This window comes from Scatophagus argus, chromosome 6 (genome assembly GCF_020382885.2).
Source record: "Scatophagus argus isolate fScaArg1 chromosome 6, fScaArg1.pri, whole genome shotgun sequence".
NCBI classification, from domain to species: domain Eukaryota; kingdom Metazoa; phylum Chordata; class Actinopteri; family Scatophagidae; genus Scatophagus; species Scatophagus argus.
Genome location: NC_058498.1, coordinates 24,316,112 through 24,341,964, shown reverse-complemented (window position 1 = coordinate 24,341,964; position 25,853 = coordinate 24,316,112). Strand labels below are relative to the sequence as shown.

The 25,853-nt window shown below is 40.8% G+C and overlaps 1 protein-coding gene across 7 annotated transcripts in view; it reads left to right on the top strand.

Moving 5' to 3' along the window:
- ect2 (epithelial cell transforming 2) overlaps positions 1 to 24,921 on the top strand; it is a 42,695-nt gene extending 17,774 nt beyond the window's left edge. For 4 of the 7 annotated variants that reach the window (XM_046391957.1, XM_046391956.1, XM_046391958.1 and 1 more), the window contains 14 exons: positions 410 to 534; positions 3,196 to 3,315; positions 3,437 to 3,505; positions 4,633 to 4,743; positions 5,212 to 5,308; positions 5,551 to 5,632; positions 6,704 to 6,782; positions 7,774 to 7,893; positions 9,731 to 9,869; positions 11,399 to 11,553; positions 13,290 to 13,397; positions 16,348 to 16,482; positions 18,149 to 18,734; positions 23,249 to 24,921. In XM_046391957.1, the coding sequence (XP_046247913.1) occupies positions 410 to 534; positions 3,196 to 3,315; positions 3,437 to 3,505; positions 4,633 to 4,743; positions 5,212 to 5,308; positions 5,551 to 5,632; positions 6,704 to 6,782; positions 7,774 to 7,893; positions 9,731 to 9,869; positions 11,399 to 11,553; positions 13,290 to 13,397; positions 16,348 to 16,482; positions 18,149 to 18,697 (1,889 nt within the window). In that variant the 3' untranslated portion in view covers positions 18,698 to 18,734; positions 23,249 to 24,921. The remainder of the gene's footprint in view (positions 1 to 409; positions 535 to 3,195; positions 3,316 to 3,436; positions 3,506 to 4,632; positions 4,744 to 5,211; positions 5,309 to 5,550; positions 5,633 to 6,703; positions 6,783 to 7,773; positions 7,894 to 9,730; positions 9,870 to 11,398; positions 11,554 to 13,289; positions 13,398 to 16,347; positions 16,483 to 18,148; positions 18,735 to 23,248) is intronic. The other 3 variants (XM_046391961.1, XM_046391960.1, XM_046391962.1) reach the window with 1 other exon arrangement.
- Positions 24,922 to 25,853: the final 932 nt, after the last annotated feature.

Sequence of the window (25,853 nt, the reverse complement as noted above, 5' to 3'; positions counted from 1 at the left end):
GAAGCACTGTTTATGAATTATACCCCGATTATGCTCATGCCAACATAATCGAGTGTGTAATGGAGTACAAATGTGAACGTGGACATGCAGACCCCAGTATCTCACCTGGTCTGACAGAGAAAGGGTTGCATTCAGAAACTAAAGCACCTTTTGAGGATCATTCAAACCTTTCTCCCTCGTTTCTCCCCTATTATATTTGCTATTAAATCTGTTCTCCATGGTGATGCTTCTCACAACCTTAAAACCATCAAATGCAAAATAATAATGCATGCTACATTTTGTGGCGAGAGACAAGAGGCTGTGTAGAAGGACTTGGGTTAACAGGTGTAACTGCTTTTGTTAATTTGTTATGACTGGTGCAAACTGCTTCAGTGTCTGTATTAACAACTTGCCTGCCTTGTTCATCCAGAGAGTTCGAAGCCATCCAAGAGTTCCACTCCAGTTCTGTCCAAGCAGTCAGCCAGATGGCAGGTCTCCAAGGAGCTCTACCAGACTGAGAGCAACTACGTAGACATTTTGAGCACCATCCTACAGGTAGCACTGTGTGTCTGTGTGTTCACACAATATGGACGATTCTAACACTCCCTCACAGGTTGGCAAGTCAGTTGCCCTTGACAATCATTAAAGAGGTGTGTGTGTGTGTTTGTGTGCTCTGACTTGGCCTGCTTTATCAGTTGGTCCCAGCAGAGAGTCAAACAGCTGACCAGTGAGGGAGAAAATGACCTGCCTTCCGTCTTTCTTTCTGTCTTCCACCCCTTCAAAATGTTTTGCTTTTTTTCTGATCTTTTTCATGTTTCTTCTATATTGACGTTGCTTTCTTTCATTCTTTCATTCTCTGCCTCAGCCAGTCGTCTTGATATTTGCCATCTCCCCCTCTCAGTGCTACTTCTGTCTTCTCTGTTGTATTCTTCTGGGTTTAACTGTTCCTTGTCCTCACAAAAAGCTGGCTAGATTTAATTAAAGCTGGGAATATAACGTTAGGCCCATGGTGTCGTAGATTGCCTTCAGTCTAAAAATGAACTCACCACATGCTGCTAAAATCACATTAAAATGCTGCTGTGGCTTCACTGCTATGCCATTTTTCACAGGAAAACGCAGCTGAGGCCGAGTCCATAATCCAGACATTTAGTAATCACTGCATGTGTTGTGGTGCTCTTGATTACTGCCTATTTCACAGCAATGTTACCTATACACAGACTTTACCTGGGTGGGCTGTCCGGATGCATTAACAGCTACCTAAGTATATGTGGCAGGCCATTTTTTGCCATCCGCAATTGATTAACTAGTGGATAAAGAGTGATAGCTGTACCCCTCCCATCCACTGACAGTCACATGCCGTGCAGACAGACACTTAGAAACACAGAGGGAGTTGTACTCTGGCGTTACAACCCTCCTGCACTTATCATCTTGTTTACTGTAGTCCTGCTTGCGTGCAGTTGTTTTTGTAAAAGTATGTAGGTGCACCTGGTTGGTGCTGATTTCCGAGCGAAAAGAAAACAAACTAAGTCTTTTTTTAGGTGAAATACTGCATAATCAGTCCATGCTCCTCTTCATTTTTGGCTTTACATTTAGCAGAAGGGAAAGCAATCTTGCAGGAGTACTGTTTTCAGTCATTTACTGGGGCAGCAGAGAGGATAAACCCATGTTCAGATGGACAGGTAGCAGTAGAGTGCTAAGCAGATTTATACAGTAACACAGGTTGGATGCCTATGTGGTTGTGGTGCTAATATGGTACAGTATGCAGTGCAGAGCCAAATCATGTTTTACATAGCAATTAATCCTGGGACATTTATTGCTTCTAGTGTTTTGTTTTTTGATTTATACACCTGCTAGTGCAGGTGATGATATAATTGTAAAGCCTTGTAGTAGACTGAACCTGATTAAAAGCCAACCAGCAGAGAGTCTAACCTAAATCAACATCTAGAAATGACACAGACTGTCCAAGACAGACCTAATGAAATCTAGATAAGATCCAAAAAGGTCTGAGGAGATATAGACCCAATCCCAAAATGTTACCAACTCAAGTGGATCCAGGTGGTGAACCATGCTGCTAGCACCAATTAGTGGTTAAAAGGAGAAGCCGTTTTTGTCATTTTTCATTGCAGTTTACAATGTCCCATCTATAGAAAAAAAAAAAAGCACAATTCCATTGTAATGTCTGTGACACTTTCCTGCACTGAGAGTTCATGCTGTGCACACTTGGATCTGCTCAGGCGTTACTCATGCTGACACATAAATCCAGAGCAATACACCAGGACTTTATCCCCACCAAATTAGACTGACTGTGCAGAGGACTGCACCAGACAATGGGAAGTGTCCTCGCGGTAACGCAGTGGGCGTGACAATGTCAGGACTCAGTACGGCCATGAACAGCAAGCTGGTAGTGAGTGAGCAGTTGCTGTTGGACTGTCTGTGTCCACACTGGAAACACGTTGAGACCATTTTAACGTTCAAATGAGCTCGGGGAGCAGAGATCCTGAGGGGCTGCCTTTGGAAACAGTCACGCATAAGGAAGACTTGTTTGTTTTTAACACAGCGAGGTTCGCCTGCCTCCCGTCACACAGGCTCTGCATAGTGCAGAAGTGGCACAGCAACTTTGCAGAATATCAGTGAACAGTGCTCTCTTTTTCTGGTGTTAAATCTGCAGCTGTGTGACTAAACATTTGTATTTTATCCCTCTTGAAAACCAGTTGTGCTTTGTCGATTAACCTATTGAGATTCAGCTCCACCCCTATCAGCCAACATTCTAGTCAATAGATATAACCCCTCGAACATCTGAATAATCTCACTGAAGAGTCAAAGCAGGAAAAAGCATGAAGTGAGTTACTTTGAGTCTCTATAACTTCATGTTTACCAGTCTTGGCTGGTTTCTTAGCTAGTTAGCCTGAACATGAAATGGACCAAATGAACTGAACTACAGCTGTGAAACCGTCCTTAAATTCTAACCTTTAATTCACATCTGAAGTAACCTGAAGGATTCAAGACCGTTAAATCATGTAAATGTATGTATATGAAAATACGTTTTATGTGATATGTATATTTACTGTCCTGAAAGAACATTCTTGCATTTCTGAAGCCTCCTAAATATTGCTCATTGATGTTTTGATATATATTTTTTTTTTTTTTCCAGTTTTGTGGAATATGTTAGTGCCAGTGTGCTTATGTGCCTTTCTCATGTCTGATTTTTATTTGAAGCTTTTCAAGCTTCCACTGGAGAAGGAAGGGCAGGTGGGCGGACCCATCCTGGCCCAAGAAGAAGTGAAGACGATATTTGGCAGCATCCCAGACATCTACGAGGTTCACTCCAGAATAAAGGTAGTGTATGTTCGACTGTTTCTATCAGACCATCTTTGCCCAAATAATTGTGATGGTGTAATCTTTAATGAGGACTTTGTTGACATGTTATTTTTTCTGTGTGTAATTGTTTGTTCATCAGAGTGACCTTGAGGAGCTTCTGACAGACTGGTCAGAGGACAAGAGTGTAGGAGACATCATTCTTAAATACGTGAGTATAGTAAAAATTTTACTGTTGTTGCTCACTTGTATGTTTATATAAAGAATTACAAATATATGGCTGCTTATGCTGTTGCTGTTACGCGCTCAGAATGCTGGAGAACGCCACTGACTGTTTTTAAAGATGGACAACATGAAAACTGAAGCCAAAACCTCTTAATCAGCCTGTGATGGCTGGTTGCAGTACAGATCACAGTTCCTCTCCTCATATGTTAGCAGAGGGGACATGGGCCTTATGAAAAACTCCCAGTACGCATCAAATAAAGTTTATTTTTATTTAAAAAAAATTCTTCTCTTATTGTATGATCAAGTGACAGGTTAGGGCTGTTAAGACAGACAGGTGTATGGATGGAACCTGTGAACCAACAGATCACTAGTGCACAGGCTTTGGCTGTAGATGATGTCACCAGAGCCAGATTTTTACTTTAATTTTGTATAGTGGAAGTAGAGATGTGGACACAAGTTTAGCAGTTTTTTGGTTTGTTTTGTTTTTTGTTTTTTTTATGAAATCGGTGTAAAAAGTGTAGTCAAATCATCTTTCAAACAAAAACGTGCAAACTAATATCAGAAGGAGTCGGTTTTGACATTTGCCTGCAACAGCCGGTAAAGGTCAAAGCCACCGCTCAGACACTACCTGAGGAGACCCCCCTCCATGCTCACATGGTTTGAACTGTGGCATCTCTGCAATATTAATTCTGGCACTGGTAAATTGAAACAGCCGGAGGACAGGTCTTTGCATGCGATGCTGAAACTGTCTAAATGGTTCATGAACACTTTCCAAGGACCTTTTGTCTGTGATGCAGTGTTGAATAACATCGTGGGCTGAATTCTTTTTTGATGATTGCGTTGCGTTTACTTTCTTTGTACAAGGTCGATTTGCAGAGATTAAACACTTTTTACAAACATGCACCTGTTCTAGTTATGCAACAAAAGGAAGTGTGGGGTAAGTATTGAGAATTGCCTTTCAGTTGCAGAGTGGCCTCTAAGTGTGGTGACACTGATGGTTATTCCACAAGGACTGCTTTGAAAACAACTGTGAACAAGAAAGTGTTTTTGATGGGAACCCTTTGTGGATGCTCTTCTGTATGCTTCTGACCTGTCCTCATCTTCCCTCTCCAGTCTAAAGAGCTGGTGAAGGCCTACCCACCCTTTGTCAACTTTTTTGAAATGAGCAAGGAGACCATTGTTCGTTGCGAGAAACAAAAGCCACGCTTCCATGCTTTCCTCAAGGTATGATCTTTGCATTTGTTCTGTTTCTCTGACCTTTGGATGTTACACACAGATGAGACTTTGAAGAAGTAGCAAAGAAAGATGAAAAACCATATGACATATCAGTCAGTGTGGTTAATATACATAGACTAGTGGTTCCCAGTTTTTTTGGTTTGTGATCTCTGAAAATAAAGCCATGTCTTCTTGTCACTTGTCCCAGATTGTTTGTTACTTTAAAAATAAAAATTATTTGAAATGAAAAACTTAAAGTCAGGACAATGAACCTTGCTGTGCATGACAGAAATATATTTTTCTTTTTTTCTATGTGTGGCCTTTCATTTCTGGCAAAGAGCTTTTTAAGAAAACACTGACTGCTGTCTGGGAAAAGGGTCATTCGAACAGCTTTTGATTGGGCTTGAGCGAATTGACTATCATTTTGTTATCAGCGTGCAGTTTACACAGACTCACTGACACATTTTGATTCTGCAGATCAACCAGGCCAAGCCAGAGTGTGGCAGGCAGACGCTGGTGGAGCTGCTCATCAGACCTGTCCAGAGATTGCCCAGTGTGGCCCTCCTTCTTAATGGTAACACACACATATCTCTTTGTTAAAAGTTAAGAAAATAAAAATTATTGTATTGATTGCATCCGTCATTGGCTTTTCCTCCGTCTACACCTGCCTCCTTCCTCCATTATCCCCCATTGATACATCTGTAATTTCTTCACCTGTCTGTTTTTATTTTTCTTCTCACCTTTCTTGACATGATTTTCATCCCTTCCTGCCTTATTGCTTTTTAACAATCTGTCCACTTCTTTCCCCCACTGCAGACATAAAGAAGCATACATCAGATGACAACCCAGACAAGATAACACTGGAGAAAGCAATTGAGTCTCTGAAAGAGGTCATGACGTGAGTTTCCATAACTTCACTTTTTCTTTTGACGCTCACACAGCCAGCATTCTTTGTTCATTTCAAATTACCTCGTTTGAACTCTCTTGTATCACACTGGACTATTGTCTGCAAATAGGTTGTAATCTTGTAAAAACTGACTTGTTGAACCAAAGTTTAGCGAAACAGGCGATTTCACTGAAGTTTGATTGAAGCGTTTCCTTTATTGAAACACTTAATTGTTGACATAGCAGAATGCTTGACATTTCAGTGTGTTTTTTATGTATATGGCATGCGACTGATGTTTTTAAATGTGACCTTTGTTCCATGAATTGGTGCTTCAGTCCTTTCTTTTTCTGAAGCCCAGTATATTTCATTAAAATAAAATATTTCAAGGGAAGGTTGAGTTCAGGGTTCACTGTAAGGGACTGAAATGCTGCTGTTTTGCTTTGTGAGCAGGAAAATCTTTTTTTTTTCCTGTTTTCCATCTGTTGTCACTTTGTCCTCCATTCATTGGCAATCAGATTTGAAGAATTATTTAAGTTCATACATTAAAGTTCCCCAGAGTCCAAAGGGATTTCTTTAAATAGCTTGTTTAAACAGTCCTGAACCCAAAGAGTTTCCAATGATAGAAAACTGAAATAAGAAGCAAATCTACCCAACCAGTCAAGGCAGATGCGGGCCACATTAAGTCGGGGGCGGCGCCGAGGTTTCTGCCTTCTAAAGGCAGTTTTTCCTCGCCATCGTCGCCAAGTGCTTTCTCAGGGGGGTTTTGTTGTGTCTCCCTAAAAGTCAAATCAAAGAGTTTGGTCTAGACCTGCTCCAAGTGTCATGAGAAAACTGTTGTTGTGATTTGGTGTTATATATATAAATTGAACTGAATTAAATCAAATTGAATTTGAGAAGGTGAAGCCATCATATTTTCAGCATTTCTCAGCAAGTGATGGAGTATCAAAATTGTTGCTTGATTAATTTTTCTTTTTTGTTGACCAACTGCTAAATTTTCTAATTTGGAGCTGCAGCACTGCTGAGATGAACACTGACATTATTTTCACTTTCTCTAACTTCACCTCTTTCTTTCCTCCTCACCAGTCACATCAATGAGGACAAGAGGAAGACTGAAGGCCAGAAGCAGATCTTTGATGTTGTTTATGAAGTTGATGGCTGTCCTGTAAGTCTGACTGTGTTTTAGGCACTACGATGTCTTCCACCAGCATGTCATCAATAAACGGTTTCAGTAAGCTGTTTAATTGACGTGGGAGACATTAAAAATGTCAGTACTTATTGTTTATGAAAGACTCTGGATGTGTGGTTGTCCTGATAATTTCAGGAATATTTTGATCTGAAAATGCAGGTTATTTGAAGTTGTAGCAGCAGTAGGGATTAAATGTGTATGACTGCAAGCTAATAGAAAGTCTTTCCATAGCACATACTTTTTGACGGTGTTGTATACCTCATTTAAAGGCATAATATGCCGAATACTTTGCCGTTTCTTTACGCACAATTCACAGTTTGCCATCCCTTGATGCTGTAAAGGTCAGGGAGAAGCGAGCAAGTAGCGGTGCTCATGTTAGATCCACAATGAATGAAGAGAGAAAACAGCAGTTAACAAACACCGGAGTGAATCAGAGAAATAAAACGTTATTTTTCGGTTGTTTCACAGCGGTCATATTCTAACACACGAGTGCCCACACCTCCGCACAGCCTTTCGTACAGCCGAAGTGCAGGCTTCATCCTGTCTCTGTGCAGCTCACGCAGGCATTCCTGCGGCTCAGAGAGACCGTGGAGAAATGAAGACGGCTGAAACCCGGTTGCTGTGTCACAACTTTGTGCTGTTATTGGCTGGGGGCTACACTGTGCTGCACAAAGGCTGAAGCCCAGAAACATCTTGACACAGCACAGTACTGAGAAAATAAGGAAATGCAGGCAGTGGGCAGAGTTTCTGCAGACGCAGAAACCACCACACAAAGGCTCATTAGTGATGACTGAGAGAAATTACTGCAGGGCGAGTACATATGGTGTTTTTGTAGTTTTATAGGAAATTGCTGCCTACTTTTAATAATTTAATCACTATGAGAACGTCTAATAATAATAATAATAATAATGTCTGTTTCAGCTTATTTTCTCACATCTTCCTCTTCTGTTCTTTGTCCTCTCTGCAGGCCAACTTGCTGTCCTCCCATCGCAGTCTTGTTTACCGGGTAGAAACGATCGCCCTGGGAGACCAGCCATGTGACCGTGGAGAACATGTCACGCTCTTCCTCTTCAACGACTGCCTTGAGGTGAGAAAACGCATAAGCACCAGTAAACGTTTGACCGTTTTATACAGAACACATTCACACATCATTTACATGTTTTATTGTAGTCTAATTTGAAGGTTTAGCTACAGCCCTGGCCAGAAATTTACTCTTTAACTCTTACCGTACTTGAATCTTCACCCAGCAACTATAAATTGAAAATTAAAGTTTTTCCGACCTTGGAATCCGCCATCAACCTGGAATTGTCTCTACATTTATCAGCCCCATATCTTGTCCTCTGCGTGCCCACATTCATAAATGGTCAGTGCAAAGCATCTCAGGAATTTTGAGCCTGTTGATCGGTGATTCTTTACGGTGAATTATGGCATAAACCGGGAACACAACAAAGAAAATGAATTTTTGTGACACGGAAATTGAGGTGCCACAAGGCTGAGGTGGAGGTCAGAAAGCACATTACATTCACGTGGACATCTTGTGATGCCACTGCATCCATCATGCAGCAGTACACACAAGCGCTACTGCGTATTTATATGTTTAGATCCATCAGACCGACTGCTTCGCATTTTGCCAAAATGACTGACGGTCACTCATATCCTCCTCTTGGCCTGAGTTATGATTTGGGCTCCTAATGAAGGTTTGGAGTGTAGTGATTGTGCGAGAGCCATCACTGGCTTTATTTCCAGACAGTTCACACAGTCCATATGTGCAGGTGATGAAGATGCTGGCGAGGTGACAGGCAGAAAGTGTGTATTAGAAAACATGTATGCAGATAGGGCTGGGCAATAAAACATAACAATGATAAGATCTGAAAAGTTTCCTCAGTATAGATCTAATAGTCTATTACACAGCAGAAATAAACATAACGACAGCCAGTCGGTTTGATGCCACTCTCCTTCTGCTCTCTGATTCGCTGCTTGTCACCTGCTTGCAAACTTATATCAGACCCCTCCTCTCTATGGCGAAATGGTGGCAACGAGTTGAAAGTGAAAGCTGGTGACACTGAAAAATACTGACAGTGTAAGGAAAAGAAAACATCCATTGAAAGACAGACAGACATGCAGCAACATAAAAACTGTCTAAATAAAATGAAACAATTCTTAATGTTTGATTTTTCAGTGGAATGTTCTTTTCAGTGACAGTACTTGTTTTAGAGCCATGTATTTTTCTCCCAATACAGTGTTTTCTTTTTGACTTGAAAATTTGTCTTCATGGCCAAATTTATCCTTAGGGAAAGGGCAACAAGTTTGAAAAAGTGATCGATTCATGTGTGTGCGGTTTATCATTGCTGACACGGTCGGCGTGTCTCTTAATTAGCAAAGGGGCAGCGTTAGAACAACAAGGTGGGCAATCATTGAAGAGATGAGGTGGGTGAGGTGCTGATTCAGAATGTCAGCGACACCCCCTAATGAGCCTGTGTGTGTGCATTTCTGACAGTAGTCCTATATGTCTAATGAGTGACTGTTGTGTTAGAGTGGGTGGCTTCACCACTCCCCTCCATCATCACTAATCATTGACTAACTCTTGCATTCATATGCATATTCCTGACCCTCTTCACTCATACTGCCAAATTACAATGACCTGTGATGTAGCGCCCTTTTTCATCCTCTCCCCAACCCCTCTCTCTCTCTCTTTCTTTCTAATTAATGTGGCATTAATGAGTTGCATCGTTTACCTCTACGAAAGCCTCATTGATTTATTGCCAGGTAACCGATAGCAGCTTCACCCACACGTTGCTGAATGCACCCGCACTCGATTCAAAATTGCGCAGACACACGCATAAATGGGTTGTTATTTGGAAGTTTATTTACCTTCAAAGTTGCTGTCTGATTTAGTGTCCGGCTGTGTTTGCGTGTCTCTGCAGATTGCAAGGAAGCGACACAAGGTGATCAATACATTTAAAAGTCCACTGGGACAGACCAGGCCGCCGCCGCCGCTCAAACACATTGCACTGATGCCGCTGTCCCAGATTCGAAGAGTTCTGGACCTGCAGGATACAGAGGGTATGAAATGACTTATCGCTTCTCACTTTGTTTTTGTGGGTGTTTTTTTGTTCTCAACCTGCACCATTACCCCACTGTAATACCCAAAAGTGGTTAAACACAGTTTGAAATGTATCTATAATACAACACATTGATTGAAACAATGACAAACTCCAAGTTGCTTTCGAAAACAATTTATATTAGAAGCTGTTTCTCACTGTGTTCATTTAAGGACGCACTGAACTGATAAACATCATTTCATTCCCAAGGTGCACTTTGGAAAGTCCCACAACAAGCATGGATGTCATTCAAAGTATAATATCACTTTGGTTATTTCTTAAATTAAGAATTTTGTTTAACATACATATATAACGTTTATATGGACACCTGGCTATCTTTGTTTTAAGAGTAATTTGCTCACATTGACAATAAAAGGCTTCATTTCCATAGTTGGAATCATCTGAAATCCATGTTTGTTCATTATTTTTGAAGTTAAACATGCTAAGATCAAGGTGTTTTAATTCCACATTATAGTCAGATTAATGAAATACACAATTGGGACTTGAATAGTTATGCACATACAGCAGTTCGCCATAGCAACCTTGGTGTGAAGACCACACTCCCTCGATCACCATTCCCACTGACGTGTTGGGCTTAGAAAACACATATGCCAAGAAGACTTGTTTTGTCCGTGTGGAAATTTATTACTTATTTCACACCCTCAAGTAAATGGTGAACATTTGTGCTTTCGTGTGTGATTTCGAACATGAATTAAATGCTTTGTTCTGCCCCTTCCCCTCCATCCCATTATTTTGGTATTAGAATGATATTAATAAACAATTAGGTAATGATTGTGTTCACTGTGACTTAAAGTGCTGACAATGACACTACCTTTACCTGTAAAGCTTGGTAGTATTCTGGTTTCTTGTTTTTGTGACCATGCTGATGAAGCCTCATAGTAATGAGAGAGAAGCAGAGCCTTCGCTGGGCCTTGATGATAAATGGGATAGCAAAAAGGCATGGGACAGCTAACAGAGATGGTATCATATACACTGCTGCACATTTGACACAGTAGAGTTAAATATTTTTGAACATTTCTGAGAAGTGGATTTCTCCATCCTTTACTCTGCAAAGCCCTGGAGTTTAATTTTGCTTAAGCTCCAGGATCCCAGATTTCAAGTTACAGAAGGACATGTTGATGGAAATAAGTGAAAGAGATCCAAACGCGTGTGTTTCTTACATTTTGGTTCCTTTATTTTGTCTTCCCCTCTGAGAACGCATTGTTTAGAGGAAAATACTATCTATGCACATGGACCAGTAATGATTGATTTTTTCTTTCCCTCCACTTGTGTCTGCTTCATCCCATCTGTTTCTCTTCCCTTGTCCTCGTCCAACTGCTGTATCCTCATCCTTTTCTCTCTCATTCTCTTCATCACAAACTCTTTGCTTGCTGATTATTCTTCTCCCTTTTCTCTGTTACTGCTCATTATTTTCTCTGTCCTCTCTCTCGCTCTCCCTCTCTCTCCACCACTTTCTCTTCCTCCCTTCAGAGTGCGTGAACGCCTTCGCCTTGGTGGTTCGCCCTCCAACTGAACAGGAGAACTTGTTGTTCAGCTTCCAGCTGGCCGGAGAGGAAACGGTTAAAAGTGCCTGGCTGCGAAAACTTTGCCGCCATGTCGCCAACACCATCTGCAGGGCTGATGCGGTGAGTCGGCGCACAGGCATGCACACACGTCAAAAAGAAGGCAGGCGCTTGCAGCAGGTCCTTTTAACGGTGCGATTTTTAAAATATGGCCAGAATTTCACTTTAAAACATATCAACAGAATGTGAACAAAGAGAACAGTGTTGATGTTATATCAAAACATCTATGTATTGTGTCGCAGAGATATCTCCTGAAGTTAGCATGGTAGCCAGCTATCCCCTAGCCTATCCACTTTGTACCTCTAGAGGCAATATTCGATTCGTCTTTCCACAATCATCTCTAGTTTAGTCAAAATAAACCCTCTCTGCTGCTGCTTCACCTCTCTACTGCCCCCATCTGCCGTGACTTCTTGTTCCCAGAGTCATAGTCCTCATCTGAACTGCTGTATATCACCTCCATACAGTGTCCCCTGTCGTCAAACTGGCCTCGATCGCTCTCAGAGGCTGTGTCTGGTCCCAGTCTGGTGTCCAGCTGTGTTCAGTTAGAAAAAGCTGAGTCTGGTTGCCTGCAGCGATTCCTCCCTTGATCTGAGATTGTGGTCCATGCACAGTCCAGTGAGCTATAGGGCCGCTAGCTCCACAGCTAACTGAGCTAATTATAGCTATGGAAAAATATAGCAAAGAGCATAGTGGAGCAGTTGGCTGGTGATATGCTCTAGAGCTACATTTAAATTGTGAGTTTCCACCTGCATAGAAGGCCATGGCAGTGGTTTAGACACCAGTAGTTGGTTAGGCTTCAGCAATGGAGGATGACAGAATATTGGCTGTGAATGAGTGTTAGGAAGGCTATAAATCTGCCACAAACATAGTAACAAGGATTACCACTGCAAACTACTGCCGTCACACACTCTCATTTCTCATTCCTTCAGCATCTTCACAAATAAGAACTTTAAATACACCTTATACTGTTTGTCAGGGGGATGGGACGTGTGTGTGTGAGATGAGACCAGCGTCCACTGTTGGAATACTGAAGTAACTCTACATGTTACTCGCCATCTGAAAAAGACCCAGTAATCTCCTGTAGGTTTCAGAAAAGGTTACTCATACAGGAGGCAATAATGGATTTGTTGGACTATTTTCAGCTCTGAATTAATCCACATTTGGTGCTCTTGTCACAATTTTTGGCAGCAGGGAGGATTTAGGATAAACAAACAGTGTGTGTGTTTTTGTGGAAGTACAGGAATATGTCACTCAGTCATGCATCGATGTGTTTTTAATATCAGTGGACAGTGTAGCTATATGGCACAGAGTTTTGGTGTTTTCATGGGATGAAAAACATAGAATATCACCCACATTATCCTTTTAATGGTTTGGGGAAATTGGGCAAAATAGACTTGTTATGGCCTGATTAAGCTTAATGATAACTGAGCCCTCTGGAAGATCTGGAGGTTATTCTGCTGTATTTAGCAGAGCAAGCAGCAGGGGGCGATGTTGGCCTCTGCCTGCCACCTCACAGCTGCATTCCTAATGCTGTTTTCACTGGGTCAGCGCTGCAAGGTGAATATCAACGAGATAGACCCCGACTTGTTAACAAGCTCTGTACAGGGTGAGGGGAACAGAGAAGTAAAGTGTGTGTGTGTGTGTGTCTCCTACTACACATCCTCTCTTCATCAACTGTTTTTGGCAACAAAGCATAATGTATCTATTGCCATAGATTACATGAATTGCAGTCTTCAGGTCATGTTTTATTCTATCAAGATTGAGACTGTATTGTGGTTTGTCCTTTGTCTTGTAACCAGGAGGACATGATTCAGTGTACAGACCCAGACTCACTACAGGTCAGCACCAAGGATATGGACAGCACCCTGAGCAAAGCCTCCAGAGCCATCAAGAAGACCTCTAAAAAGGTAAAGGCTTTAAGAGTCACTTTCTCAAAATGAGCCTTTCCAACCTGCACCTTTTGCATTGATTGGTCATTACAACATATACTGCTCAAGCTAGTGCTGCCTCCTTAAATGGTGACTAATGGAATCATCGTTTAAGTCTGAAGAATCACTGCACTTAATTTTAGTAGCATCAATAAGCTCAAAGTCGTAACTGTGACTTAGTACAGAGTTCAGCATTAATGATTTACCTTTCGCTTGCTCCATCAGGTGAGTGAGTCAGAAATGTTTTACTTGCCCCTATACAAATTGTTCAGTTCTGTAGTGATTAGCAAGTAACAAACTTGCAGCAAACTGCACACTAAACTAAACTCATGTTTCAGGCATAATTTTAATGTTTGCTCGCGCTTCACCTCATCTTCGTCTTTACCCACATATGCAACTCTCAACAGAGTTGAAACTGGATCTTTAACTACTTATCATCATCAGGTTTGTAAAAAACAATGGCTTTACGATCTGCGGTCAAATGATTTGCTATATTTACTGGTCGAAAGTGGGATTTTGCTTGCTTCTGGCAAACAGCCGGTCCTTGTTGTCCAGCTCTGCAAGTCGTATTGAAACTTCTCCAGTCAAATGATTTCTGCATTCCTTTTTGTAGATCCAGAATCTGGGTTTGCAGATCTAGAATGAAATGACTATGTTTACAATTTTGCTTAAAGCCAATCACTGCAATTGTGCTTTGATTTAATGCAAGGTGTGACTTGCCCACTGCTGCAGCTAGCAGCTAGCGGTTATGTACAGTCTGTTGGCATATTTGACAGAGTTGGCAGTTCAGGTGCTGAGATGCGACTGAATGAAGTACTCTATCGCCACATCTCATTTCTGTTTGCTGTGCACACGCGCTTAACTCTGATGCTGAACGTAGCAAAAAAGTAGTTTTGAACCGGTCGTTGCTACACCCACCTCCACTGGCCTCCACTGCCCTCCACTGGGACTGGATCTTCACCTGCCAGAGCTTTCAGCAGCCCGGCAGGAGAGACACATGGACCTGAAGCGCTGTCTCTGAGTTGACCTGAATGTCCTCATTCAGGTACAGCTTTACTTGTAGTTCAGACTGCCAGGACTTTATAAACTGTAGTCCAGATCATGAGGTAAATCTCCGAATTATTTTATGCTTCATTACAAGGACGTGAATGAAATTACACGCAAGACATCTAGTGCCGACCTTTCCCTTCGATGTAATTGTGCAGTCATCAAACAACGGTCCAGGACTGAAATCTGATTTCTTTTTTTTTTAAGTCTCTCTTTCAAACTAATTCAAGGAGGGCAGCTAAAGCATTTGAATATTTAAATGAACTGAAGCCCGATACTGCCCCGAAAGAATCTTTGGAACAAGCAGATAAAATTATGTCACATTGTCAAACAGTGTCTGGATAAATGATTTATCTGATTTTAAAAGTGCTCAAAGAAACTTTTGAGGGAAGAAACGATTGAGTGCAATAAAAGTGTCGATCTTTGGTGCTGACTGTCTGGCCAGTAATTCTACTGATTTCCGTTTTCTTGCTGCTACAAAGTTATCTGCTTTTGCTGATATAGCGACATTTAAAAGCGGCCACGTATGCTGAGGTTAGCCGCTGTTGTTGTTCTTTGTGTACTTGACTGCTTCTTGAACAGATAAAAGGGATAAAAGCACATAATGACAGCGTATGAGGTTGGTGCTACTGGAAGAATGTTTGGCCTCCCATACAAACGCTGATCCTTTACAGTGGCTGTCACAACAGCTAATGACTTGGTGGATGCTAAGAAAGCACCCGTCGCTGAACGTTTGCCTTTCAAGGCTTCCGCAGAAAACAAGACCCTTTCAAATTACTGTTTCCTCCTGTTTTTTCCCTCACCCCCCTGCCTGCCATATGTTTTACCATCAGGTCTTGGTGATTGCACACATGATTTTTATAATACTGTTGTGATGAAACAAAAACTTGAACAATTCTCATCAAATCAAAGTAACAATAATCTCATCATTTCAGCTCACAGGATTTTAAACTGAGCAATCAGTCTGAAGTAATTTAATTGGTTATCTGATAGAGTGCCTGAGAAAAATTGTCAAGTTAATTTGATCGACAAATTAACAATTTCAGTTGTTAATGGAGCCTGATAGAGGAATCAGTCTGGTTGACATGTTGGCAGATAAGAGTTTATTGCAGATGGTATCGGCATGTATGTTTGTTGGGAAGTAACAAGAACTGTCGGTGGAGAAGTGCCAAAAATATGTATGAGGTTAGTGTCTCCATAACAATTTGTTCAGTAGAGCACACTGTTCACGGGCTTATTTTTGTACAGTAAAGTGTCCCATTCACTTCAAATCTTTGTCTCTTACTAATCCAATTTGAAGTAAAATAAGCAGTGTTTACTTGCGCTATGCGTTTGTTATCAGATAATTTTTTTAACATGTGTATCATAATGGTTATTACTGGTTATTACAACATGTGGAGAAAATAACTAGTCAGGTTGAAGACAGTATGGTACTGTTCAAGCGCTGTGCAAGCCTACGCCTGATATTATCCCAAAAGCATATAGAACTTTTTTTTGAATTTATTTTATTTGTTTGGCCACTTCATTTTTTTTTTAAGTACCGTAAATCAAACACAATAAGCTAACAAACCATATAGCCTTAATGGACCGCATAATGCCTGGTAGAGGCGATTCTCAGACAAAAGGTACTGGAAATGGTGTGTTATGTTTCTGTGCGTTTGGAACAAGTTTTATAATTTTAGATATTTTATAGCCTAAAAGATTCATTTATTAATCGTCATAATCAGTAATGAAAATGATAAAAGAAAAATGTTCAGTGCAAAAATCATGTGGAATCTCTGAAAAAAGAATCAATTCAAAAACATAAATGTATGAATTGTTAACTGTGTGTGTGTGTGTGTGTGTGTGTGTGTGTGTGTGTGTGTGTGTGTGTGCACGCTAGGTGACCAGGGCTTTCTCTTTCACAAAGACCCCAAAGCGTGTGATCCAGAGGGCCTTCATGGCCAACAATACTCCGGATGAGAAAAACCAGAGGCTGAGTTGTGAGAACCGCATGTGCAGCAGCTCCACTCTGGCTGTAAGTCTTTCTGTTTACTTTGCTGTCTGAAACATGAGCTGTACTGATGGTACAGCCACATTAGGTCAGAGTCTGTATCGTCTTTCTTTTATTTATCTGCAAATCTTTGTCAGGACCCAAGTCATATTTTGACAGTTTGTCATCACTCATGCTCTCTCTCATATCTGAGTCCTCTGTGATTGATGGGACAATATCTGATATATATTTTGGTTTACTTACTTCATCTGTGGTACCTTTCGGTAATTGAGACAAGTTTCCTAAACTTCCAAAAGTGTTTGCAAAGGTGTCAACATTGTCCCACATCACAATTAATACCGGGTGGCCGTTGGCTGTCTCTCTGTCCATCTATCTGTCCATCTGTTCCCCATTTCCTTTCTTTTCTGTCCATCTCTTTCTCTTTTTCGCTGAGAACCGGGCTATTGATCTCTCCATCAAACCCTGACGGAACGGCTTTCAGCCGGTGTCAGGCATTTTGATGTAACTTGATTAAAAAGCAGGAAAAAGGCTTCTGCTCTTAAATGTGCTTGGACTTTGTCTGCTCTTTTGTAGGACTGTGTTAGTTTGGCAATTTCCTCGCTTATCTTCCTACACTATAATGGCAAGTGTTTGAATAGTTAATTTCATCATTTTGCTGTATTTTTATTGAACAAGTGGTTGAGTAGTAGAGTAGTAGCAGGAAAAAAGCTCAAACCCCACATTATTTAAAGCACTTGTACACTTTTAAGAAGTCATTCAGCTAACTTATTAGCTTGTCTTCAATGATGCAGGGATGATAAAAGCAGTGTGTTTGGCAGCCATATTGCAAAATAATTGACAGATAAATATGAAAACACACACAGGGCTCTATAGTCGGAGTTTGTTTTGTCCCATCTGGGCCCTTTGTGTAAGATGACCCACTCCCTCTGTAGATATAAAAGGCTCATTCTAAGATAAGGAAACCACACTGATTCTTAGTTTCATGTGATGATACATGCATGCAACATAATTAAGAATACTGTATTCCATTTCTGCCAGTGGACCCTCTTCAATCCTATACACTGGACTTCACTACAAATAGAGCAATTGAATCAAAGCAATAGATGTGTATTTGAAAATCAGGAACTTTAATGGAGCTACTGCCATAATCTTGGCTCCTGATTACCAGGATATGAAATGCATCTTACTTTGGAGGAGAAGGAGATCTACTGTTATTGTTATTTCTACCCCTCTCAAATGTCTCATGTATTTGTCATAACCGTGTATGGAGCCACCTCATAATTCCTGCCAGCACAAAGCACTTCTGTAGGTAGCTCAGCATGATCATGCTGTGCCGTTGACAGCAAAGGTTATAAGTTCAAGACCCAGAAGATCCAGTGTGAACATCCTATATCTACTCGGGCAGTGTGCTGTGGGAATTAGAGACATGACTTCTATTTTTAATGATTATTTTGATCCAGACAGTTCTGCTGATGGACCCTCCTATAATTCTCATTTGTCTTTGTCTTCCTTTTTTTCCATCTTCCTCCACTTTCTATTAATGCCCAGTCCTGACTCACTGCTGCGCGGCAGCAGCACTAGTTTTATTTCATTTAATTTTGTCTGGTCTCTCAATGTTTTATCCTCTGTTTTTTTCTTTGTATGTAAATCCCAGCTCAGTGTTTGTGCCTTTTTTTTTTATGTACTCCAGATGTCTCGCTCTGCCTCCACATTCAGTTTGAGTGATTCTGCCAAGAGCAATGCCGTGGTGCAGCGCTCTAACTCTCTGGACCATCCTCCTGTAAGAGCCAGGGTCCCTGTTTGTATGCGTACCCCCTGTAGCCCAGCCCAAACCCCTGCCCATATCCCCGGCCACAACACTGCCCCTGAGTTCAGCCAAAGCCTCTGCCCCAACTATTGCACAAACACCCGAGAACGCAAGTCCATCCTCCATGCTCCACTGTCGACCCAGCCAGCACAACCGCATGCAAACCTCTACGCTTCCCCACAGGCCACCTCATCAACTGGTCCCACTTCTACTTCCATTCCAGCTGTTCGAAACCCCAAAAACTCCCAGCCAAAATCTAGTCAGCATGTATCCAGACACCTTCCCACTGTAGGGTTCCAGACAAGGTCCCTGGCTCCTCAGCCAGTTACTTTCAAAGGCATGACCTTTTCTGAGTCATGCAAGGATTCCCAAATCCCCTTGGACCCCCGCAGTGCTGTCCTGACCAGTCCTCGCAGGGAGACTCTGCTTTAAGCCATCGCTGAATGGAGTCTGGAGTCTGGAGTCTGACGTGAGCAAACATTATTGTGCTCTTGTCTCAACTAGGGGTGCACCAATACCATTTTAATTTCAAACTAATCCTTAATACCTGCTGTACTCATTGTTGGCCTTTTAAAATCCAAATACCACTGGTGCGTTTCCAGTCCCAAATCAACTCCTTAGAAGCTGAGACCCTGCGACAAAGCTAGATCAGATTAATAAGGGTCTGCTCTACAGCTGAACTCTGACCTTCAGTGATTAGATGAGAGGAGATTAGAAATATGTAAGTAGTGTGAATCTAATGCTTCTCCTCACTTGAGATTGGCAGTGTAAAGGGCAGAGATTTTAAGGGTTGATTTGGAATAGCTCTCTTCCTATGAATCACCTGGGTTACTAACTGGTGGCAGTGGTGATGGCTGGTAATATTCACTACATGACTGCTATTAATAATGGGCTGTATATACAAGGGTACAATGGAGCTCGCCTGGTGTACAGCTGGGACATAATGGTTTTGTCCAGATGGAAGCCTGCTTTCCTCCAGAGGAAAAAGGGCTCCTTTAAAGGCATGCTGTCACATAGAGTTTTCCTGTGGGCTGTTAATCACAATTAAGTTAGCTTAGAGACCCGCACAATTTCTTTAGAAAGTACTTGAAGAACTAATGCAAGTACCAGGTATCAGATACTGTATCTCAAATATCAAGAGTTAAAATCTAAATCCCAAGGCATGCCTTCAATTTTGGATGTTTATTTTACGTAAAAAACAGCTCACTACATTAAAATGTCAATGAATTCATGGAAGCCAGACTGACTCCTCATCTGAGCTTTAACATGTTGCGGCACGTCACCTGTTATCTGTCCTTTAGCACATAATATGTCAATGATATTTACCTCAGCCATTTAACCAGTTTGCAGGCATATGAATACTGTTGAAAGGTATTCATGCTTAAGAAATGGGGTTTGACACAACATAATGACAGGGTCACCCGTTCAGAGATCATTGAACCATTTCACAGTGAGCCCCACACAAGCCTGCCAACAAACACAACAGTTTAGGAACTGCCTCCATGTTTTATCCCCTTATTGTTTATTAACTTTCAAATGTGTGAACAAAACAAATTCAGATTTTTCCCTTGTTGCTCATTAAATTAGATGAAACTGAAACTAATTAACACCAAATAAACTCTGTGAATTAACAAGTAAGTAAATCAAAATCTGTTCTAAAAATAAAATCTATTAAAAAAAAATATATAAAAAATATTAAAATAGTTCAGTCTAATTTCTTGTTGACTTGAAAGGTGGCTGTAAAATGTAGTTTTTATCAGAGCGCATTAGCTATGGTTTTTCTGATTGTATTTCAGGATCAGACCACCATAGAAACCTGATAAAATATCTATATCCCTATTATGTAGTGTATCTAGCAGTGTATTATGGTCAAGTCAGTCCACCTTAATTTTCCACCTTAAACTTTTGTTCTTCTAAAATTTAACATCAAAATGATAAATAAATAGACTTCAGCCTGGTGAGACTTGAGAAAAAGATGATAGTAGCTACATTTCACGTTTGTATGGGAACCTTGCAAATCAGTGAGTTTTCCTGCAAATGGGTTTCTGTCCACTGAAAACATAGAGGGCTTTTAATTTGAAATAGATACAAGGTTTGTTGAACTGTCTTAACAACATATAGCAGAAACAGGGCAAGCAGCAGATCAAAACAAGACTTCATACTAAAGTACAATAGCATATAAGATAACATTAGGTGCTCTCTCTTCTCTTGTTTGTTGGAGTCGTACAGCAGCAATGCGTGCACATCTCTTAGGTGTTGCGTTAACGGAGGAAGCACCATGTTAGGGTACTGAGCTGATCTGCTGTCCCGGGACACCTGAGAAATGCCATGCCATTTGGCTTGCATGGAATGAATGTATTTTAAGCTTGCGCACCAGGCTAGGCTGGCAAAATTGGAAACCTTTTCAACTCTAGGTCCCTTTTAAGTCAACATTCTATAATGAAGTGTATTATTTTGTAAGACCAAGACCATTGTATGGTAAGTGGGCTTTCAATGGGCATTTTCATGGGCTTCACCACACTCGCAGAAGCCACCTGGAGATTGTTGGATCACATAACAGTTCCTAGGCATTAGAGCTAAAATGCAAATTAAGTGCATGGTGACGCCATAGTTCTAGAGGCTCTATAACATAAGAGACTCCTGTACTATCCTTGTCACGTGGCATTTTCTCACTCCTGAAACCAGTGATCACTCCTCTTAATTCGCTCCAATAAAAAAACACATCTGAGTAAACTTCAGTGTTCAGAGTAAGAATACCTCTGCCTGACACTGCCAGTACATCACTGGAAGCAGAAACAATCTGTTGATGTATGTGCACTGACTGAATCTCAAATGGAGGCATTTTGATGCACGACTGTTGGTTAGCATTCAGGTTTGGTTATGGCAGGTGTGTAATGAGGGTCAGATATGTTTGCATTGTGACCAGCACTACTCTTGACCTGGTCTGTCTCCTCTGTGAGAGCAGCCTGTTAATCTGCTCATTTATTCAGCCCTTACCATCTTCAGTGTTTGTGAAGCCCTCTAGCACCACTTAGCAACATGCAGTCAAGTCCACTACCTGCTAGCTACCGTTCGTCGGCTGACATAAAAAGGCAGGAGAAAAGACGATGCCTCTGCCGAAATGCTCATCGAGAGCACCTGGTGTGTGTGCGTGTGTGTGTGTGTGTGTGTGTGTGTGTGTGTGTGTGTGTGTGTGCAAAAGCCAGGTGGAAAGCTACTGAAGTGTGATTGTGTCGGCAAAGGTTGCCTGTCTCAATTAGTTCAGTGCCAAAGTTTGGCTTTGAAGGCAGAGAGGCACTAGTAACAGAGTTTGTCTTTGTGCACTCAGTAATTAAAATTAGGCTGGAGAACATAACACGATTTTGTCCTTCATCCACACACACACACACACTCCTGACTGCAAGCTAGACAGCTCACATGACATTCAGTCTTGTTGCACAGACTTTGCACTTCGAAAGGGAGTTGGGTTGTTGCTATCAAACTGAGTTGAATGGCTGAGTGAACATTCATTCAAAGTTGCATGGTTTCTTTTTTCAGACAGTAACACCATGTCCTCCTGGAAACTACTTGGGTCATTCAAAGTCATTTAAAAAGTCATTTATAACAGCTTTTTAGTTTTTGCTTTTAGTTATTATGACATTGTACCTTCCAAAGTAATTGCTGAGATCTGGAAACTCAACATCATCTGAACAACAAAGTCTAATAGAACACCAAACAGTCAGAAAATAAGGCAGATTTAGCCAGGATATCAGGGGGGATAAAACCAGGACACCCCAAATACTATATTAACCCAGAATTAAAGCACTTACATTAGAGCCACTATTAATTAAAAACTGCAAAGTAATAAATTAAAATGGGGGTGGACCTTTTTCTGCGTTTAAAGAGTGTAATAAGCAAATGTCCATTGACATTAAAGGTTCCTGTTTCATTTCACTACTGATCAATTCAGGGATGTTAGTGGTGACTGAGAGCTCTGGGACCAAGCTAACCTGTTAGCTCGTCACTCAAGTGAAGCACAGGGTGCTCTGTTAACTAAAACGTCAGTTCTAAAATGTAGTTTAGTTTGGTTGGATAAATATTAATCCAAATGCTATATATGTGTTAGATCAGATTTGTTTGAACTGGCAATAGAGCCTGGATTCAGAGTCATTATTTTCACCCAGGAGACCGGAGTTCACATCTCCTATTAAAGGAAACACAGATCGTTAGGTTGAAGAAGAAGGGGGTCTGCAAACCCTGTCCGATGTTTACAGTGGACAGTCTGGGGCAGTAACTGTACAGTTAACTTTTACTTTATATGCCAAAACCATCCTGGATCTTAGTAATTAATTTGGAGAGTACGATGTTGTTACAACCCTATTTCCAAAGAAGTTTAGAGGCTGCATAAAATGTAAACATTTGCAAACAAACTGTGTTCACAGACAGCAGTTTTAAGCCCATTTTAGTAATATCCTTTCTATAATCATGTGTTTGGCATGTGGTGATCCTCAGCCCATCTTTGCTTGTGAACAGCTGAGTTTTTCGAGGACGCCCATTTTATACCCAGTCATGTTACTATCACCTGTTACCGTTTAACCTTTTCACCTGTGAGATGTTCCGAACAGGTGCTTCGTGTCTTTCTTTTCTTGCCCCTGTCCCAACTTGTTTGAACTGTACTGCTGTTATCAAACTCAGGATAGGTATATATTTACAAAAATCTGTGAAGGTGATGAGCTCAAATCAGTGTATATCAAAAAGGATTAGTAAATGATCACATTGTTTTATGTTTTATACGGCATCCCTCTTCTTTAGAGTCGTGGTTTGGTATAGATACTGGCCAAAACAAATGAACAATAACCAGTTTTAATGAAGCACAGTGATTCTTTAGCTTTTTATAGATTTCTTTAGCTTTAGATTCACAGTGATTCTCATTTTTTTTTTTACTACCTCTCCTTATCACACTTTTTTCTTTTCATTATTCATCCCTTTCTTTTCTTTTTACAGGCACGCCATTCCCCCTCCATGGTCAATCTGACATCCATGTTTGAGAGGAAGTATCATACATTTAGTCGTTCGACCACACACCTGTTCTGAGACGTTGCTGCTCCGGCGCACCACCAGGAGTGAACTCATCTTTTTACCTTCTTTGTCCTGACTGCCACTGACAGTAAGATCTGACCTGACAGACGTCTGTGTGCTAAGTTGAAGCTACCTGTGGAGTACGGCAAACTGGTATTTGTCCATACTGGAACTCTGCACAGACTTTCCAAATCTAAAATAAATGGCGTTCTGCCACATTTTAAAAAAATGCACTGAAGTGAGGGACTTCAGTCTGATATGTGCCAGTATCAGAGTTGTCCAGCTACTAGATTGCTCACTAGCTGAAACTTAGGCTGTGTAGGTTAAAACAATAAACCAGTTGTTCACCCACCTGATGCCTGTCGTGTTCAGCTAAGGTGTCTGTGTTGCTGAGAATTCAGAGGGGGTAAATATACCTTTCTTGATTTGACAAAGCAGTTTGGTGTGTCTTTCCAAACACGCACAATGCTTGAAGACTGCTCTGCTCACTCAGAGCTAACTGGAACGGTACTGCACCATGGGAGGGGCTATAGGCGTGTGATTAGCACTGTGCTAAAGTTTGCCTTAACCTTAAAAAATGAAGGATGCTCTGCTTTTTGTCTGCAATTGTTAAGAGATCTTCTTGACATTGTCTTTAACTTACTTAAATGGAACATTGTTATATTTTGTGTTCATGTGTTAAACTGTTCAGCTTGCTGGCTGTTTACCATTGTTCAGTGAAGTATTAACACTAACTATACACAAAGTAAATATCATGTCTGTCCTCTAGGGACTTCATGCTGTCTCCAAATGTCCCTGGATGATAGTATTATTTCACTTTGCCAAGTAAAATTACATTTAATTTTAGATGTTCAAGTATTTCTGTTTAACAAATGCAGGTAGTTAAGCATTGTGTTTTATGTGCTAGTTAAAGTTACAAGGTTGAACTTTGTTGCCCTTTACTGTGTTGTTGCTCTTTATTTTTGAATAACCTGCTCAGTGAGAGACCCTTTATGTTAACTGACATTTAATCTTTTTTTTTTTTTCTTTTTTTTTTATTGTCATGGAGTAGACTTAAATTTACCTGATATAATATTAGCGATTGTAATTAACCGAAAATGTAAACTTATGATAGCTTCCAGCTTTTATAAAGCTTCTATTTTAACTTTTAAGAGATTTGGTTGAGAAGAATAAAAGCACTTACGCTCTTCTTCCTTGTATGCCCGTCCACATTTTAAAAGATCTTTTTACAGTATGACTATGTGTTTATCTGTGTGTGTGTGTGTGTGTGTGTTTATAAAGGGATGCTGCATCAGTGTACATATTTATTCCTAATGAATGCATATATCTGTTTTTGTTTTTCCTCTTCCTATTTATGTTTATTTCTTCCACTTTTATGTCTGTCAGTTCTGTAATGCTGTTTTCATTGAGCTTCAGTTGTGTCATCTCTGTATTAAATGCACTTAAACGTATATCTAATGTTTTAAGCTTGTGTTTACTCCTGTGTTTCTTCTCACCAGAACGTTCTGAAAAACATTCCCACTATTTCATTTGTAGCGGGTGTGGACCAAACATGCCAGGTCATTCATGTGAAAATAAATTCTTTTATTTCTTCTTTATGTCCTGGAGTAAGGTTTTTTAATGTGTGTGTTCCTACCCAACTGAACACGGCAAAATAGTTCATTTTGACCATGTAAAAATGGGTATTAATTCTGAAACATATTTGCGGTCTTACGCTTAATCGATAATTAAGCAATTAAGCTCTTTCAGTGGGGCCTGAAATATTTGATTCACAAAGTAACCTTGGAGCTTCCACTTCCAGTTTGGGATCTTTTAAGGGCTGTTTGGGATTACATACTACTTTGAAGCAAACTTATGATTGCTCCTCAGTACTCGTCTGTACTTCTTGCTCATTTGATGTAAGAGTTGGTTTAGAAGTTTCTGGATCCCCCATAGACAAAGTGCACTATCCCAGTTTCCCTTCTCTTCATAAATCAGAGCTGCTGTTTTAAATTCACTTTTGAACTGACCGAGCCAGTTGGGTCTTTGCAAAGTAAACCCAGTCCAGAAATACTGACAAATGGGCAAAACGAGGTAACCAGCAGATATTTTCTAAGCATAGCTTTTGGCTATAAAATGTAAAAAGCTATCAAGTGCCTGTAAGATGTTTCATCAGTGAGACCAGGGATCCACCCTAAGGTGATTCTCTTTAATGCTGTGGTCCCTCGTCGATAACTGCAGAATAAAATCTTTAGCTTGCTTTTCTCAGGAGGTTAGATCCAGACCAGAGCAGTTTTTCACCGTGGAGTCTGACCTGACCTTTACCAAATGTGATTGTAGCAGGTAATCTGCGTATCAGTTCTCATTAGCAGTAACAGCCATCAAATGCTTCTGGTAAATATGTTTTTATTTTTAAAGAGCAACTCAGTGGTATATCTTGTAGGGAGGACAGTCATTGCTGTCCTCATCTATACAGGCCTGAATGACCCAAGTCTTTTCCACTTCTGACCTATCATCCAGTATTAAGTCCAATATTCCCTCTCCCGTTCCA